Source organism: Pleurodeles waltl, chromosome 4_1 (genome assembly GCF_031143425.1).
Source record: "Pleurodeles waltl isolate 20211129_DDA chromosome 4_1, aPleWal1.hap1.20221129, whole genome shotgun sequence".
Classification (NCBI taxonomy): Eukaryota; Metazoa; Chordata; class Amphibia; order Caudata; family Salamandridae; genus Pleurodeles; species Pleurodeles waltl.
In genome coordinates, this window is record NC_090442.1 from 141,041,486 (window position 1) to 141,058,928 (window position 17,443).

The window sequence follows — 17,443 nt, forward strand, 5'->3', positions numbered from 1 at the left end:
TGACCCAATATAGATGTCGAGCTTTGTACTTGTTGACACATAAGCTTAGTGACTGTAATGATGACCCTCTCTGTTGTGCCTGAGAAGCACTTGCCATCTTTCGATAAATGTTCACTGCTCCGATCCTGCCTATGGAAAGTTTCAGAAATGTATGCATTGGGTGCATTTTGCTTGGGGTTTCCTAAATAATTTTACCTCTTAGTGAAAAATGATTGAAAAAGTCATTTGTAAGTTGGTTGTGTAGGAAAGTAGCATCTTTCTGACATATTTACTCCCACTTTTTGCCTGGTGTCCGTGTGTTTAGACTGTAGTGCACGTGGATCCTGCTAATCCGGACCCCAGTGTCTGTGCTCTCTCCTCTAAATTTGGTTGCTGGTAAACGTTTTACACCTACAGTTGGCATACTGGTGCACCCATGTAAGTCTCTAATATATGGTACTTGGGTACCCTGCCAGGGGCGGCTCCTTGGCTATTGGGAAGGAGCGCCGCCCGACTGGCTGAGCCAGAAAAATAAAACAATAGTTTTCTATTGTTTTATTTTTCTGCTTCTGGCACAGCAGTATAGGGAGAGGTGGGTCTGGGCCACGGGAGGTGGGAGGGTGAGGAGGGGAGAGTGCTCATGTGTGTTTGGTCAGCCGCCTGAGTATTGTCAGACCCCAGGCTTGTGTTTGAGCAGCACTCTGAGTCGCTTAGACCAATCCTGGCACTGCCTACATGCTAAGTTAGCATGTAAGCAGTGCCAGGATTGCTGGGGAGATTCGACACCACATAGACGAAAGAGGGCGACGAGCAAGGCTGCAGCCTCCCCAAAGGTAAATTCCATTTCTTTTTCTTTTATTTCCTTTTTTTTTTTTTTTTTTTTTTCTGTACCTAGGGTATTAGTACACCAGAGATCGCCCATGGGCTGCAGCATGTATTGTGCCACCCATGGGGGCCCATGCAAACCCTCTGCCATTGTAGCCTGCATGAAATGATGCATGCACCTTTCACTTCAGATATAAGGCTTGCCTTAGATCGTGGTCACTGCACTTAGAGCACTGTAAATCACCCCTCTGGTAGGCCCTTCAGCTCAAGGTCAGGGTGAATGTCCCTAATTGTGAGGGTACCCCTGCATGAGCAGGGTACCCCTACAAACCCCAGACTCTATTCCCTGGGCTTTGTAAGTGCGGGAAATCCATCTTAAGGTATGTAGTGGACACTGGTCATCACAAGTGGTCCAACTACATACTGTTTGTTCCGCACGTAGGCATGTTTGGTGTCACACATTGGACTCATACAACTACACCGATTCCTGTGCTAGTTGCATGATACTGTGTACTCTGGGGGTAGCTTAGAGGATCCCTCAGTTCTGCCTGTGCAGCCTTACCGGGTCTGGCTGTCCGCCCACGCTGCTGCCAACCAAAGGCACTGTTCTGCCCTCCTGCTGATGAGCCTAAACTCAAGCAGGGATTCTGCCATCTTCAAAATAAGACGTGCACAGGCATCTGGGAGCATCTGACATGTTAGACCAGGTAGATGACGTCCCTGACCCCCTCCGATAGTTGAGGTCACTTCAGAGAGTGACTGTAAGGAAATGCCTCCTTGGCATGATTACCCCCTGACTTTTTGCCTTTGCTGATGCTATATTTTGATTTGAAAGTGTGCTGAGGCCTGCTAACCAGGCCCCAGCACCAGTGTTCTTTCCCTAACCTGTACTTTTGTTTACACAATTGGCACACCCTGGCATCCAGGTAAGTCCCTTGTAACTGGTACCAAGGGCCCTGATGCCAGGGAAGGTCTCTAAGGGCTGCAGCATATCTTATGCCACCCTGGGGACCCCTCACTCAGCACAGACACACTGCTTGCCAGCTTGTGTGTGCTGGTGAGGACAAAACAAGTAAGTCGACATGGCACTCCCTTCAGGGTGCCATGCCAACCTCACACTGCCTATGCAGTATAGATAAGTCACCCCTCTAGCAGGCCTTACAGCCCTAAGGCAGGGTGCACTATACCATAGGTTAGTGCACCAGTGCATGAGCACTGTGCCCCTACAGTGTCTAAGCAAAACCTTAGACATTGTAAGTGCAGGGTAGCCATAAGAGTATATGGTCTGGGAGTCTGTCAAACACGAACTCCACAGCACCATAATGGCTACACTGAAAACAGAGAAGTTTGGTATCAAACTTTCTCAGCACAATAAATGCACACTGATGCCAGTCTACATTTTATTGTAAAATACACCCCAGAGGGCACCTTAGAGGTGCCCCCTGAAACCTTAACCAACTACCCATGTAGGCTGACTGGTTTTAGTAGCCTGCCACATTCGAGACATGTTGCTGGCCACATGGAGAGAGTGCCTTTGTCACTCTGTGGCTAGTAACAAAGCCTGTACTGGGTGGAGATGCTTATCACCTCCCCCTTGCAGGAGCTGTAACACCTGGCGGTGAGCCTCAAAGGCTCACCCCCTTTGTTACAGCACCACAGGGCATTCCAGCTAGTGGAGTTGCCCGCCCCCTCCGGCCATGGCCCCACTTTTGGCGGCAAGGCCAGAGGAGATAATGAGAAACAAGGAGGAGTCACTGGCCAGTCAGGACAGCCCCTAAGGCAACCTGAGCTGAAGTGAGACTGACGTTTAGGAATCCTCCATCTTGCAGATGGAGGATCCCCCCCCCCCAATAGCCCACACAAAAAGCCTCAGCCTATCCAAATACACTAAGGATACAAGCTTTCCAAAACCTTATACCACAAATGCAGCCAAATCAACAATACACTGTAAGAATTATCATGAAACTATTGGGCATTATGGCATCCTGCATAGCAATAGTACCACAGGCAAGACTAAATATGAGAGCATTACAACAGTGCCTCTCACAAAAATGGTCTCCAGCACAGGGTCAATTGCAAGATCTAATGTTAGACCGCCAAACGCACAAGTCCCTTCAGTGGTGGAATCTCAGCAATTTAATGAAGGGGCGGTCATTTCAGGACCCTGTACCTCAGACTGCAATAACAGGTTGGGTATCTCATCTCAACAACCTTACCATACAAGGGGAATGGGATTCAAAACAGTTAAATTATCACATAAACCATTTAGAATTATTAGCTGTGTTCCTTGCCCTAAAAGTATTTCAACCACTTTTCCAACACAAGACTGTCTTGATAATACATGTTGTCATATTGTCTGTTTTTATCTAAAGAAACCAGGTGGGACACAGTCATCTCAGCTGTCCCTTCTAGCCCAAACAATATGGAAATGGGCAAATCATTCACTAACTAGCAGACTACATTTCAGGAATACACAATCAGCTAGCGGATCTCCTAAGCAGAACACACCAACATATACACGAATGGAAGATTCACTTTCGGGTACTTCAACAGTACTTTCAAAAGAGGGGGCGACCAGAAATAGACCTATTCACAACAAGCGAAAACGCAAAATGCCAAAACTTTGCATCCAGATACCCACATCCCCTGTCCAAGGGCAGTGCTCTCTGGATCAACTGGTCAGGGATATTTGCTTACACTGCCCCCCCCCTCCCACTACTTCTGTTTCTGGTCAACAAACTTTGTCAAACCTCTCACCATGATACTCCTAGCCCCCATGTGGGCACGACAACATTGGTACACAACACTGCTAGACCTGTCAGTAGTACCTTACTGCAAACTTCCCAACAGACCGGATTTGTTAAGACAAAACAAAGGACAAATCCGACATTCCAATCCCAGTGCTCTCAACTTAGCGATTTGGCCCCTGAAGTCATAGAATTTCGATATTTACAACTTCCGTTACAATGTATGGAAGTTCTCAAACCAGTACGCAAACCTAGAACTAGACAATGCTATGCTAACAAGTGGAAACGATTTGTTTACTACTGTCTATCTAAAAATATTGACCCAATTACAGCATCAATACAAGATATTGTATGCTACCTACTTCATTTACAAAAGTCAAATTTAGCTTTCTCATCTATTAAAATTCTTCTTACTGCCATATCCGCGTACTTGCAGACTAACAAAATACCTCTCTTTAGAGTTCCAGTTATTCAAGCCTTCATGGAAGGACTAAAACTTATTGTTCCACCGAGAACACCACCAGTTCCTGCTTGGAATCTAAATATTATACTCGCAAGGTTAATGAGCCCACCTTTTAAACCCATGCATTCCTGTGAGATATAATTTCTAACTTGGAAAGTTGCTTTCTTAGTAGCAATTACTTCATTAAGAACAGTTAGTGAAATACAGACATTCGCTCTCGAGTAACCTTTTTTCCAAGTACACAAGCATAAAGTTGTACTTAAAACTAATCCAAAACTTTTGCCAAAGGTTGTGTAGCCTTTTCAGTGGAAATTGCCAGTCTTCTTCCCACAGCCAGATTAAACTGCTGAACGAGCTCTTCACACTCTTGACCTTAAAAGGGCTCTAATGTATTATGTGGATAGAACAAAAGAGTTTAGAAAAACTAAACAGCTTTTTGTTTCCTTTCAACAACCACATAAAGGTAATCCTATCTCTAAACCAGGATTAGTTAGATGGAATGTTAAATGTATTGAAACATGTTACATTAAGGCAAAACAACAATTTTTAATAACACCTAAAGCTCATTCCACTAGGAAAAAAGGTGCTTCTTTAGGAAAAACACCAATGGCAGACGCATGCAAAGCTGCCACATGGTCTACGCCACATACATTTACAAAGCATTACTGTGTGAATGTATTTTCAAAGCAACAGGCCAGTGTTGGTCAAGCTGTCCTAAGCATTATTTCAAACAACTCCAATTCCTACAGGCTAGCCACCGCTTATTTTGGGGAGAGCAACTGCCTTTTGGTCATGCATAGCATGAATATCTGCAGCTACACATGCCATCAAACAGAAAATGTCACTTACCCAGTGTACATTTGTTCATGGCATGTGGTGCTGCAGATTCACCTGCACCCTCCCTCCTCCCCGGAAGCCTGTAGTCGTTGCAGTTTCTTATTTGTTCATATGTATATACATTTACATTCTTTCACTCTATCACTCCTTCCTACATCCTTTTGCTGCAAAACAATCTAACAAAGGAGTCGATGCCCATGCGCACTATGACCGAATAGAGGAGTCAGTCAATCCTGTGACTCGAAAAAGACTTCTTTGAAGAAAAACAACTTGTAACACTCCGAGCCCAACACTAGATGGTGGCGGAAGCAAAGCAAGCATGTGAATCTGCAGCACTACATGCCACGAACAGATGTACACTGGGTAAGTGACATTTTGCTTTTGCAACACCTGATGAGGTTCTTTCCTGTGATTGGCTACTGACTGACTATTGCGGTATTGCAAGTGCTTTACACTCCTAGATAAGCTTTAGCTGCTAACCACAGCTATCCTTAGAGCTTCTGCTATCTGGACCCCTAAACACTATCACTAAGGCTTGCCTGCACTCAGTACAAAGTGCCACACCATAAGTGTACAGCATAAAATGGGCCAGCCTCCTACAGGTTGCAAGTAATAAATATGAGGAATTAACAAAAGGAGCTTTCGGCAGATTCAGATAGTTGTCTTTTTCAGAAAGAGAGGGGGAGAGATTAAATGTATGTAGTATTTATACGTATAAATAATAATAATAATATAGGTCTGGCCAGGACAAATTGGGTTTGAATTTGAAATGCAGATACAAATAGATCCACTATTTGCATAAAATGTATAGCAATATCACCAAAGTAAAACTTAAACAGTATGATTGGCTCTATTTTTCCTTTTATATCATGCACACAGAAGAATTGAAATTACCCAAGCTTTGGGGCTTTACTACTAGAATAAAGGTATGTGTGTTTTTCTTAACAGAATTGCTTTTTTTTTTTTTTTTTTTAAATATATTTTATTAGAAGAACTTTCTCTGATAGATCCTCACAGAGCTTTATGGGATGAAAAACATCTGTGTAACCTGTGTCTTTGAAAGACTTGCGATAGTTTATTTAAATATATTCAAATGTTTCCTTGCATTTTATATTTTTTATTTTCTAGATTATACTCCGGTTCCTAATCCAGAGGAATTTGATTGTAATTCCAAAATCAGTCACTCCAGAGCGCATCCGGGAAAACTTTCAGGTGAGGATAAGCACTTGGGCTATGGGGGGTTGGGGGGGGGGGGGGGTGTAACAGTACTGTGCAGTTCAATTCAGTAGGGTTTGTTTTTGTAGAGGGGCAAAAGCATTGACCGGTATTGCGATTTTAATTGAAAGAGCATTCTGGTAAAATGGGGAAACGTTTATGGGAAAATGTTTGCTGGCTTTTTAGACTTTCAGCTGGTGCACGCTTGCAGCACTGGCTTCAAATAACTGCCTGTTTGCAGGACTTAGTATAAGGTACATTACATGTAGATCTATTGCTTTAAGGGGAAAAATGCATACTTTATAAAAATCCTATGAGCTGTACATGTGAGAAAATGAGTTGCCATTGCAGATGTTGCTACCTTCAGCTGTGAGTTTGATGTATTCGGTCAGATAGAGCTGTCTGCATGTTGGGCCATTTTAGAGGCTCACTCTTATTTTTCGTAGATTTTCGTTCAAATATTTTTTTAGGTGTCGACATTTTTTACTTCCCAAAAGTCATAGAGTTGGTGAATGTTTTGTCTCAACTGGAACTATAGCTCGAAGGCCGATAGTTAGTGATTTTCCATCGCATACCTTCTTACCCTAATAAGTGTAAAGTAGGCAGTTTGATTATCTACTGACTTCATGACAGAAACACACACATATACTCACACATTCTTTCTTGATGTTCTCTTTCTCCTCTAAGGATAGAATTTTCATAATTTGTTTTCAAACTATTTGAAACATTTGAATCTATTAAAGGCTGGGTTTATCGTTCAGTGGCATCTGAAAAGCCTCCAGACGTCTGGAGTAAGACTCTAAATGTGGAGTAGAAGCTGCCAGTCGAATTCCCATCACTGTAATATCCCCATAATGTAGAAAATTCTTATGCTGAATGTCTTTTTTTTTTTTTTTTTTTTTCCATTTCAAAAAATTGTTTATTGGGTTTTACAATATGGTATCCAGCAAATAATCATAAAAATGAATAATTACATCTCAGTTTAAGGAACACAAACATACTAAAATACCGCCGTAATTAGAATAACAGCTTTGTTCAGGTCAGGCCCTAGTAGTTTAATGCTGATAGAGAATGTAAAGAGGTCAGATTTGAACACAGGAGTATAGGTCTTGCTTAGAGTTCGGTGGATGAATATTCTGTCACAAACGTGGCTGATATCCTGTCCACCATATTAGAAATGCATTATACCCTGTGGCACTGGTAATACGGTGGACAGGATAGCCGCATGTTTTGACCGCGTACTCCATCAGCCAAACTCTAAGGAAAGGCCTGATTCTAACTAGAAACTGATGGCTAGATCCAGCAGCATAATTACGGAAACTAGAGGGGTGTTTTTTATTTTTTCTTTATAGATGGCCGGATAAACAAATGGGTTAACGTGTAGACTCAGAACTACGCTAAGTAAAAGAAAAGATGCAGAAAACAAAAATGGGTAGGTAAGCTAGTTAACCTTCAGGTGATGAAGGAAACCACAGCTCTCGTCAGGTCCATGTACTTGATCACTGAGTCTGTAAATCTGCCTTTCCTGGCCTGTCATGGTCATTTGTACTTGATCTAATATGCACGAGTTGGTGCATCACAAGATGTGTTTTAAAAATGGCCAAGGACGTTGCAGACTACCTTCAATGGGCATTCACACCAGCAATATGTGGCATGTTATGCAATAAAGGTAAACAGGTTGACACCTAGAAAAGCAGTCCACCACACCCCTGAATTGACGACAAGTAGAACATCTGGTTGGGATAAACCCCAAAAATATGTAAGATGTGGTCATCCAGGTTGCCATATCCCCAGCAGTCTGGGTTAGGGTCAAGATAAGTGGGTTAGAACCTTTAAGGTGACCAGTGCCAGTTGTGCAGGGTATTACAGTAACAACATTTTACCATGACTTTCCCAAAGTCCTGTCAAGTATAGTCAATAGATCTGTTTTTCTCTAACTGTTAAGTGACTCTTCTAACTAAGAGTTGGCATTCTTTGCACGTACCAAGACCCACCTCCTTAGCTGGATATTCAATGTTTACTTTAGAGCTTAGAAGATTGTCGGGTACTACAAAAAGCTAAATAGCCTCTGGGTTTGACACACTGGGACCTATGACATTCCCAGCTTATTGTCTTTTTTCTGAATGCATTTTAAGACCTTTTATGCAGTACTTAATTTGTGATTTTTAGACATAGCTTTTACAAACTTATTGAGGAGTACAATGTAACCTCAAAACATGAAATGGTCTTAAATTTTTAGAAAATAATCCATAAGTGTTTTTTTCTAATAGCTTTGTTGACGCTGCTGTTTTAATGGCAAATTACTGCATGATGTACAGCTCTCATGGCTAAGCATTTTGTGTGACAAATTGTGCTGCAGAAACGGCAGCCTCATTGGATAGGAATTTGTCACTTTTTCTTTAGAGCCGCAGCCAGTGTACCAGTTTGTAATGTCAGTTAATTAATTAGCCCCTACGTACATCCTTCTCTATTTGGCTTCCTAATCTACTCCAAAGTGTGAGAATCTATAAAAGATCCAATGCAAAGAAAGACATTACTATAAATTCATGCGAGTCTCCCTCCCTTCACAAGGCTGTACTTCAGCTTTGGACATCTGAAGGTGACCACCTTGGGAGGTGGAGTTGAAGTCTGTCCGACTCAGTGACTGTTTAATGACACGCACTGAGGGTCTTAAGCTACTCACAAGTGTGCTACAATTGCATGTCCTAAGTGTTGATATATTAAATGCATCTAGAATTCCCAGCCCCGCAACGGGGATTAATGGAAGTAAGTTGAACCTATGAGAGATGGCGAAACTAGGGGACTTTAGTCACTGGTAAGCAATTCTCATGTAAGGTGTCAACATTTCAATACTTTGGAAAAAAAAATAGTAAGTAAATATTAAGGCAGGTGTGAGAACTGTCTGTACATAATGGACTGGGCATTTTGAGCAATGACTGATAAATTGGTAGTAAGAGGGATCGGACGGGCCTGCCCACATATTCTTCAGTTCATGAACAGAAAACTCATCTATGGGTTCTGCGCATCTGGTTTTTTTTCTAAATATTTTTCCAAAGCGTTTCTCCTCTTAGAGTGCAAAAGTGACTTGCCTGGTTGCTGCTTCTTATTCATGAACCAGAAGAACTGATCTTTATATGCCATGTGTGATTTTGGTGCAGGTGACCACTATTTTTATTCTTCTACAAGGTCTAGAGGTGTATTTGTCTGAGATCTAAGATACAAATTGTCAGATCCGCTGGATGACCGGTGGTAAACATCTCACAATGCAGACGCTTAAACATGGAACAAATTACCCTATGGTTGTCTGTGGACACTGTAGTCATGTAGCGTCTAAACAACACATTGCTTCTTCCTTCTGTGGTTGGCACATAAAACATTCATTGACTATTTTCTCCATTTTGCTCATTGGAGCCAATTCATCTTTCTTTTCTTACTCCCAGATATTTGATTTTGAACTTGCACAAGAAGAGATGGACACTATTCTGAGCTTCAACAAGGGATGGCGTGTGTGTGCCATGAGCATGTGAGTATCCTTGTTTAATGTTTACTGGCTAAGGTTGGGGTTCATGTGTTTCTAGTTATAATAATGTTTTATTTGTATAGCACTTTCTGTCACAAATGTGTAGCTTTTCACAACTAAGGGTACTTGTGAGATGGACAACAGTGTGGTGATTTCTCAGTGATTCAGTTTTGTGACTTCCATGTTGTACACAGATCATAAGCGTGTGGCTCACATCCTGACTCTTTTGCCCTATGACTGTTCGGCAGTGTAATCTGGAAAGGACACATTAATTAAGCATGATTTCATGGCCTGGATGTAAGTGGCAGGAGTGCGACCGTATGACACCATTAATCTCCCTTGACTGCTTTTAGCTGCCCTTATAATTTCTATGGGTGTCATGGGATATTTTGTTTTTAATAATGAAGTGTACCTAAATAGCGACCACAGGACTTGGCACAGGTTGTGGTCAAAGGTTGTGACCAGTGACTTCTGGATGTAAACAAAGATTATGGTCAGAAGGTGGGAAGGCGAGGCGCAGGGTGTGACCACATGTCGGATTCTTTGCCTGCTTTGCATGCCTTTAACAGGTCCTTTGCATAGGAGGGGGATCAATTCACTACCAAAGGCCATGCTCACAGGAGCCAAAGTATATCTTTGGGAAAAATACATAATGTCACTGAAAATAACTTAAAGTAATGCTCTAGTTGAACACGTAGCTCAGACTTCACACGCGATTAAAAAAAAAAAAAAAAAAAAAAAAAAAACACCCTTTATCTTCGGAGACATCAGGATTGTGATCCAAACCAGTAACATGCCAGTTATGGTCTGCCACACCTGCATGAAGCAGTCTCGATATGCTTGCTCATTACTGCACGCAGTGTTCACAAATGACGTCACTGGTGACCTCACAACAGAATCCATGACATCACTTAAGTGACACATGCGAGTGAGCATCCCTGCCACGTCATCTGGTTGCTAACATTAGAACAACGCCCCTTTATCTCTATTTATTGTCTGTGTGGCTATGTTTTATTTGTGAATGGAAATCATGATTGGTACCTTGTGGACAGGAGCAGTATTCTGGTTGAGCAGTTAACCATACCTATGATGTTACGTGGATTTGTAAAGTGCCCTATCCCCTGAGAGGGTATCCTGGCGCCGAGCAGGTGTGTGCACGTCTATCCTGCCTATGGTAGGTTGGTTAATTGTAAAGCCAGGTCTTCAGCTTCTTGCCGAATTCAAGAAGCGAGGAGGACACGCTGTTGTGGAGTGGGAGGCAATTGCATGCTTTAGAAGCGGTGTACGAACATTTGTCCTCCTGATCTGGTTCTGTGTATATGTGAAATGTGTGCGAGATGGAGAAATAAAAGGTGATGATTGCCCCTCTAATTATGGTTTTGTTTTATCCTTTAAATGTTCTGGCAGACTGGTCAAAGGGTGAACTTCTTGAATGAGAGAAGAGGTTCTAAAGCATGACTTCTCCATTTTACCTCCTGTCAGGAGTTTTGTGATAGGCTTCATTCAAGCTGCTGGTCAGGACGGTGGCAAGTGTACCATGCACGCAAAGACCAGATTCTTGGGTTTGCTTATTTGGGTTTGGTGCTAATGTGTTCAGTAGTTTTAAATTGTGTATATATCTCTGGGTGACAAAACGTTCTATGTTTACATACTTGATTTTTTGATGAATGACTACGGCATATAATGAATGGGCTGTAGGGAACTCATCATTTTACTCTGTCAGCCATACTTTTGTAGTTTGTGAATCTTGGAGACATGAGGGAAGTGCAGCATATTCTTGCACCAGGGTGAGCTTTGTCAATCCCAGTGCGAAGGAAAGTTCTTCCCTGTCACCCTAGTTCTCTCTCAGGGGAATCTTGATTGAAATCATAAGCACTGAATAGTCTGGAGATCCTGGGGCACTTCTTCCAAAGTCACATTTTCTGCAGTATCTTTCCCTTATTTCAGAAAGGCCAAGATATGAATGTGACAAAACTGTAAACTTTTGCAGCTTTAGGGCCGGCTGCATTGACAATTCCATTAATCTACTTTAAAATATGCAGGAAAAACAGCCAGCTTTCAAAAGTCAAACATGGAAGTAACAGTGGCATTTCAAAATGATCCTTCCCAAAACCACCTTTATTCTCTTTTTCATAGTTGAATGACAGGGAAGGTTAAGATAATGTAACTGCATAATCTGCAACACTGTAAGACAATAGAACACATTGTGCCTTTTAAAGGTACCTTGACCTCCTCCAGTGTCCCATCATGCCCTGTAGGTGGAAGTTGACTTGGTTCTCTTTGACACAGTAATTAACAGGATATTATTAACCAAACTTTCTGTTTTGAAGTAGACTCTTAACATGGAGGCAAGATTGCTGGTTCTGGTCGGCAGCACCACCCTGTGCAAGGGACTGAATTGATCCTACACTGCCTAGTAGCTGTCGGCCTAACCCTTCCGGCTAGCTAGCAATACCTCACCCAACTCTAAGAAGTAAAGGTGATTTGTGGCAGCCTGACGCATGCCACTTTGACTTCTCAGGGATGTCATGTTGGCAGATCCACCCCATTTATCTTATTAGTACAAGTCTCACACAAGCATAAGCATAAGCAGACGCAGACAAAGAGATGCAGGACAGTTTTCAATGCATTTATCAAAAAGCCTGCAATCTATGATGAAATATGAGCTGCGATTATTAGGAGGGTGGAACATATCACAGTTAGAAATATGACGATGAGTGTGAAACAGATAAGGAATCTCCGTTTATTGGAATAAACAGCACCTACAAATCCCTACCTATACTTATAGCTTTCTACACTAGAGCATAGCAGTGATAGCCCTTCTCTGCCTGTAATAGTCCATGGAAGGAACACCCACCCTCATACCTGAAAAACAAGGGTCTGCCCACCGTCTCTTCAGTTGGTTGTAGAGACAGGCAAAGGTAAGCAAAGTGGTAATGAAGTGGTACACAGCACAGGATGGCTCCTCTGACTAGAATGACCTCTCTAGCCTTCTTTGGCCTGTGCAATGTTTTTATAACAAAACGTGTTTGTGTTCTGAGAAACAGGCCTGATGTGGTAAGGTGTCTGTGGGGAGGTTGGCTGCACACTCTTGTGGCGACAATACTAGATAGAATATCATGTACAGCCTTGGGAAGAGGAACACAGTAAAGTGGCATGCAAGGAAATTATTAACACTTCCACTGAACAGTAGTTTATCAGAAAAATAAAACATCCCCATTAAAAGCAACCCGTGCTAAAATAAAATGAATAAATGAAAACAAATCCTATAAATAGGTAAAGGGGCACAGGCCCCAGGGCTGAGCCAAAGTGAGGGTACCCAAGCAAGGCTTTAAAATGAACCCACAACAGTTCCATCAGGGAGGAGGAAGGGTTGACTATGATTTCAGTGGCGATTCCACTGAGAGAGAACTAGGATTACAGGTAAGAGACCATGCCTTTTGCTCTCTGGGGATCTCCATTAATAATCATAAGCACTGATAGAATGGCTAGCTCATACCTTATAGTCATGAGGGAAGAGATAAACAAGGTATATAACTTAAACTATACACAAAATAAATGGATGGAATGCTTGAATTATTTCGGCCATTTTGTAATTACCTAGGGCCACATCCCAGTCCATTTTTGGTTTGCATTCCATGAGACTTAAGATTGGACCCAGTCTTATACAATTCAGTCTTGACCCTGCTTCAGTGGGAACAGTCCAGCTGTACTGCCAAACCAGGTCCTGTCTGAACCAGAACACAAGCAACCCAGGACCGGTTTCACCCTAGATAGGGCTCATCAGCCAGGTATAGCTTGGTTCCAGTGACAGTGTGCACGGGATCCACGCCTGGACATACCTGTCCAACTTAGTGCACTGATTAAAGTATGCAAAAAGGAGATAGATTAAATACTTGAATTATCTGAGCCACTGGTAATTACTTGGGGCCACATCCCAGTCCATTGTTGTTTTGCACACCATGCCACCTCAGTATGGACCCAGCCTTGTTGGTAGATCCCCTGTATGTGATGGGTATGCTCAGACGTGGGTCCTGTGCACATTATGCCATTGGACTCTAGCTATACCTAACTAATGAAACCCAAGTAGGTAAAAACTGGCCTGGGGTTGTTAGTGGACCTGGTGAAGCAGTATGGGCTGGATTGGAGCCAGAAGCAAGACTGATTGGCATGAGGCAGTTCTCCCTTTAGAGTGGCACAGTGTATGCAAACCTTTGGTCTGGAATGTGGCCCCTCGCGATCGCTAGTGATTGAGATGGATTCAAGCATTCCTTCCATCAGCTTGTAGTTTAGCATCATCATTTCATGACCACTTTTGTTCAAAATCCCGCATTAATGGTCCTTGTTACTGCTGCCTCTTTATATCCATTATCTTCATAAAAAGATTTATTTTGAGCTGCCGGTTCTTACGTCTGAGTAGTTTGAAAATTGATGATCATTACATTTTGGTCGGCTTATATTTTTACTTCATGTGTGAAGTCTGTCCCAGTGTACTAGGGGTTGTGGCACAGTGGTCAAGGAGAGCATCATGAAGCTGGTGCCAGGCTGCCCATCCAGCTCGAAGCACTAAGTGGGTGGGCGGATGCAGATTAGAGGTTTTCCTTTATCTGTGTGTTTTAATCTCCTACATCCGGGATCCTACGGTCTGCTTCACTCTCACCTTTCGCTCTCCCTTGCTGCACACCTGTGGATCATAGAATCTTCCATAGGCTTTCGTGGCCCTTCATTAACCTGTGTCTATCCAATCCTGGCTGGCCTCTCGCCGCTATCAGTCGGCTTTGGAACTGTCAGCATGAAAGGATTCTGCCATTGTACCCTCTTGTCTGTGAAAGGTGGGGTGCTACACTGGGAGTGTCTGCTGTCTCAATCACCCTTACCCAGTGCTTATAGGAGGCACATGAGGGTCGGATACTTGCTGCCTGTTTATACTTGCAGTGCCAGAGAGCAAGAAGCCAGTAAGTAGTGTAGGACTTCCTGACAATGATCCTCCTGCCGTCACTTTCCTGCCAGTTCTTAACTTTGATCCCACCTCCCACCCCTTTTCCTGCACTTAGCTAGTCATTCCCCTCCGCCCTGAAAGTGATCCTGCTTTAGCCCAGAGCCCCCTATTCCACAAACCCTTTTGCATCCCCTCTCTACTGCACCATTTGGCCACCTGCCACAGTAGTTGATATTGGGGAGTTCCCAATGAACACCCGTATTTTACAACTGCCTGTGAACCCCCCTGTTCGGACATGGTTGCTGAACTGCTGCTCCTGGTGTGGATTAATGCTGTGATTAATGTACTTTCATAGTTGCTCTTCTCAGTTATTGTTTCCTTCTTCTCTTACAGGTGCAAAAATCACAAGGACTACCCTTTTGCAGCAGAGTTTTAACAGTTTAAATGAAGACCGCGCCAGTGTTCAAGAACTTTAACAACTGTTCAGAAAGTTGATTTGCCAAAAAAGCGGACTGGAGAAACTGAACATTCTCTTCAGTGCCCTGTCAATGGGACTGTAAAACAATGGCGCTGACCCAGTCATTGCAGTAGGATACATGTATGTAACTCGGCCAGTCTCTGTGAACCCAAAGACCAACGCCTAGCGACCCTTTCCCTGTGCCTTACACCGTGTGAATGAATCGGACCTTCAAAGTATTTCTCAAGAAGTGAATAATCATGGGATGGGAGGAACAAAGATGAAAGCGAGCACTCCTCACATATGAAGTACATACGATATAAAGTAAAGTTGTTAGGGTCCTGAATCGTCATATGATGGGAGGATGAAGAGGTTGAACAAGCGCTCCTTGCATTTAAAGTACATATGATAGAAATTAGAATTCGTAGTGCCCTCGCAGTGTGTCCGATCAGAAGGCTGTGATATTCTTGGGTGTCACGTCAATTGAACTGCAACCTTAGTGTTTTGACACACGAGCCAGAGTTATAAAATTGCAATATGTCTTTGCAGTAGTGGTTCACATAGTACGCACAAATAAGTTGTCTTGGGCAACGGCACATTCACAAGCATAAAATAAGCAAACAAAACACCCTTATTCATTTACGCTATCAGGCATACTCACTCTTTCCTTTAAAATCACTAACTCGCACTCACTTTTACTCGTGCACTCACTCACACACAGACATACTCACTAGCTCTCACTCCTTGAACACACTCACTCTTTCACACCCTAATGTATAGGCACTCTGCTACAGTAAATACGCATCAGTAGGCCCCTGGGACCCGGTGCAACTGCACCCCCTAGCTATGCCCCTCACTTACTTTCACAATAGCCTGTTTAGCCACTCCTACCTCACACTCCTTCTGATTCTCACTTTTTACTTAATCGTACTAACTCACTCAGATTATCACTTTCAGTCTCAAAACACTCACGCAATCTCATTCACTCCATCACTCTCAAACATACACAAATAACGGAAAAACATGTAGTATTATTATTACTTTTTTTTTTTTTTTAAACTTGCCTTCCTTTCTTTGCTGGCAACTCGGAATCTCCACGGCAGGAGGGCAGGACCCCGGCCCGGGCATTGGAGCCCACAGAGCAGCATGGCTAGGTTTGAAAATGAAAAGACCCCTTTCAAGCCCTCTCCCAACTTCTTGACAGAAATGTAAGCACAGAAGAAGCTGGGACAGTGCTGGGATCCTGCCTCTGCTGTTCTGTTGCCTCAGGAACGCACTGATGTACTCCATGTGCCTCGGGCAGCACAGTGTATCTGCTAAAATGAGGCTGTCGGGGAGCACATCCGCTAAATGGATCGGATGGTGCTGATGTGAGGGATCCGTAGTTTAACTAAGCCCCTCGCACAATCCGGGCATCCACCTACAAAGTACTGTTACTGCAGCACTCTGTAAATGGATCCTGCCTCGGTCACCCCTGCTCCTGTCATCGGGAGGCTGCAGACCAGGCCAAGAGGGCCGCCATGCCTCCTGGCGGTTCTCGTGACAACATGGAAGTTGTGATTTCATGAACACTGCTCAGATAATTAATCAGCATTTGTGGCAGTGAGTGGTGCCTCACAGAAGGCAGGGCTGCGCTGGGAAGCCTTTGTTAAGCCACCACTGGGCTTCATCACACTGATGCATAAAGCAAAGCGTACATCACTTAGGATGATGTCTCAGTAAAGGGAATCAAAGCCTGGCAGAAATTCCGTTGGCAGCAAAAACTTTCCAGGCATAAATTCAAAACCAAGTTGCATTTTCGTAACGTCAGATTGTAATTTAAATGGGCCTGAGAGGTAATTAATGTAGCATTGATTGCTTGTGTTCATGTTGTGAGATGTATAAGTACTGTTGTTTGCCTGGGCACTCCATGTATTTAGGAAGGTAAATGTTTTCCCTGTTGGTTTTGTATGCTAGGTGGTATTGATTCAGTTTCAGAGAATTGTATAGTTAGTCTTTATGAGTTTGTTGTTGATAAAGTAGTCTCTCTTAGGTCGAAGACTGGGTTTTCATGTTTGAGGTTTTTGCAGTTCTGAATAAACAATTTTGGCATGTAGCAGACACCTTTCCCATCTATGTTGTGTTAATTCAACTTTTTTTTTGGTTTGACCTCCCTTTGTGCAATATGGCAAAACGATGTCTTGTTCGCCATGGGTAATAAACCTTTGCAATATCTACTTCATCGACTTTGTTGTCCTTCACTCCTTACTTGCCAACGTGATGAGAAGTAGCTTTGGCTGGACCAGAATAAGCTTCTTAAAAAACAGGATGCTGCCGCTTGGAAAGAATGTTGTAACCCTGTAAGTACGCCTCCTTGTGCATGGGTGCCACCATTTAATTGCCAATTGCCACACCTATTTCTTTTTTTTTCTGGCAGGACAATGGAATTGGCTTATCCATTGCCTCTTCAATCATTGATGCC

At 43.0% G+C, this 17,443-nt stretch overlaps 1 protein-coding gene across 1 annotated transcript in view; it reads left to right on the forward strand.

Moving 5' to 3' along the window:
• Window positions 1–17,198, forward strand: part of LOC138287478 (aldo-keto reductase family 1 member B1-like) — a 61,252-nt gene extending 44,054 nt beyond the window's left edge. Inside the window, exons 8-10 of the mRNA XM_069227921.1 lie at window positions 5,980–6,063; window positions 9,507–9,589; window positions 14,919–17,198. Coding sequence (XP_069084022.1) covers window positions 5,980–6,063; window positions 9,507–9,589; window positions 14,919–14,961 — 210 coding nt within the window. The 3' untranslated portion in view covers window positions 14,962–17,198. The remainder of the gene's footprint in view (window positions 1–5,979; window positions 6,064–9,506; window positions 9,590–14,918) is intronic.
• Window positions 17,199–17,443: the final 245 nt, after the last annotated feature.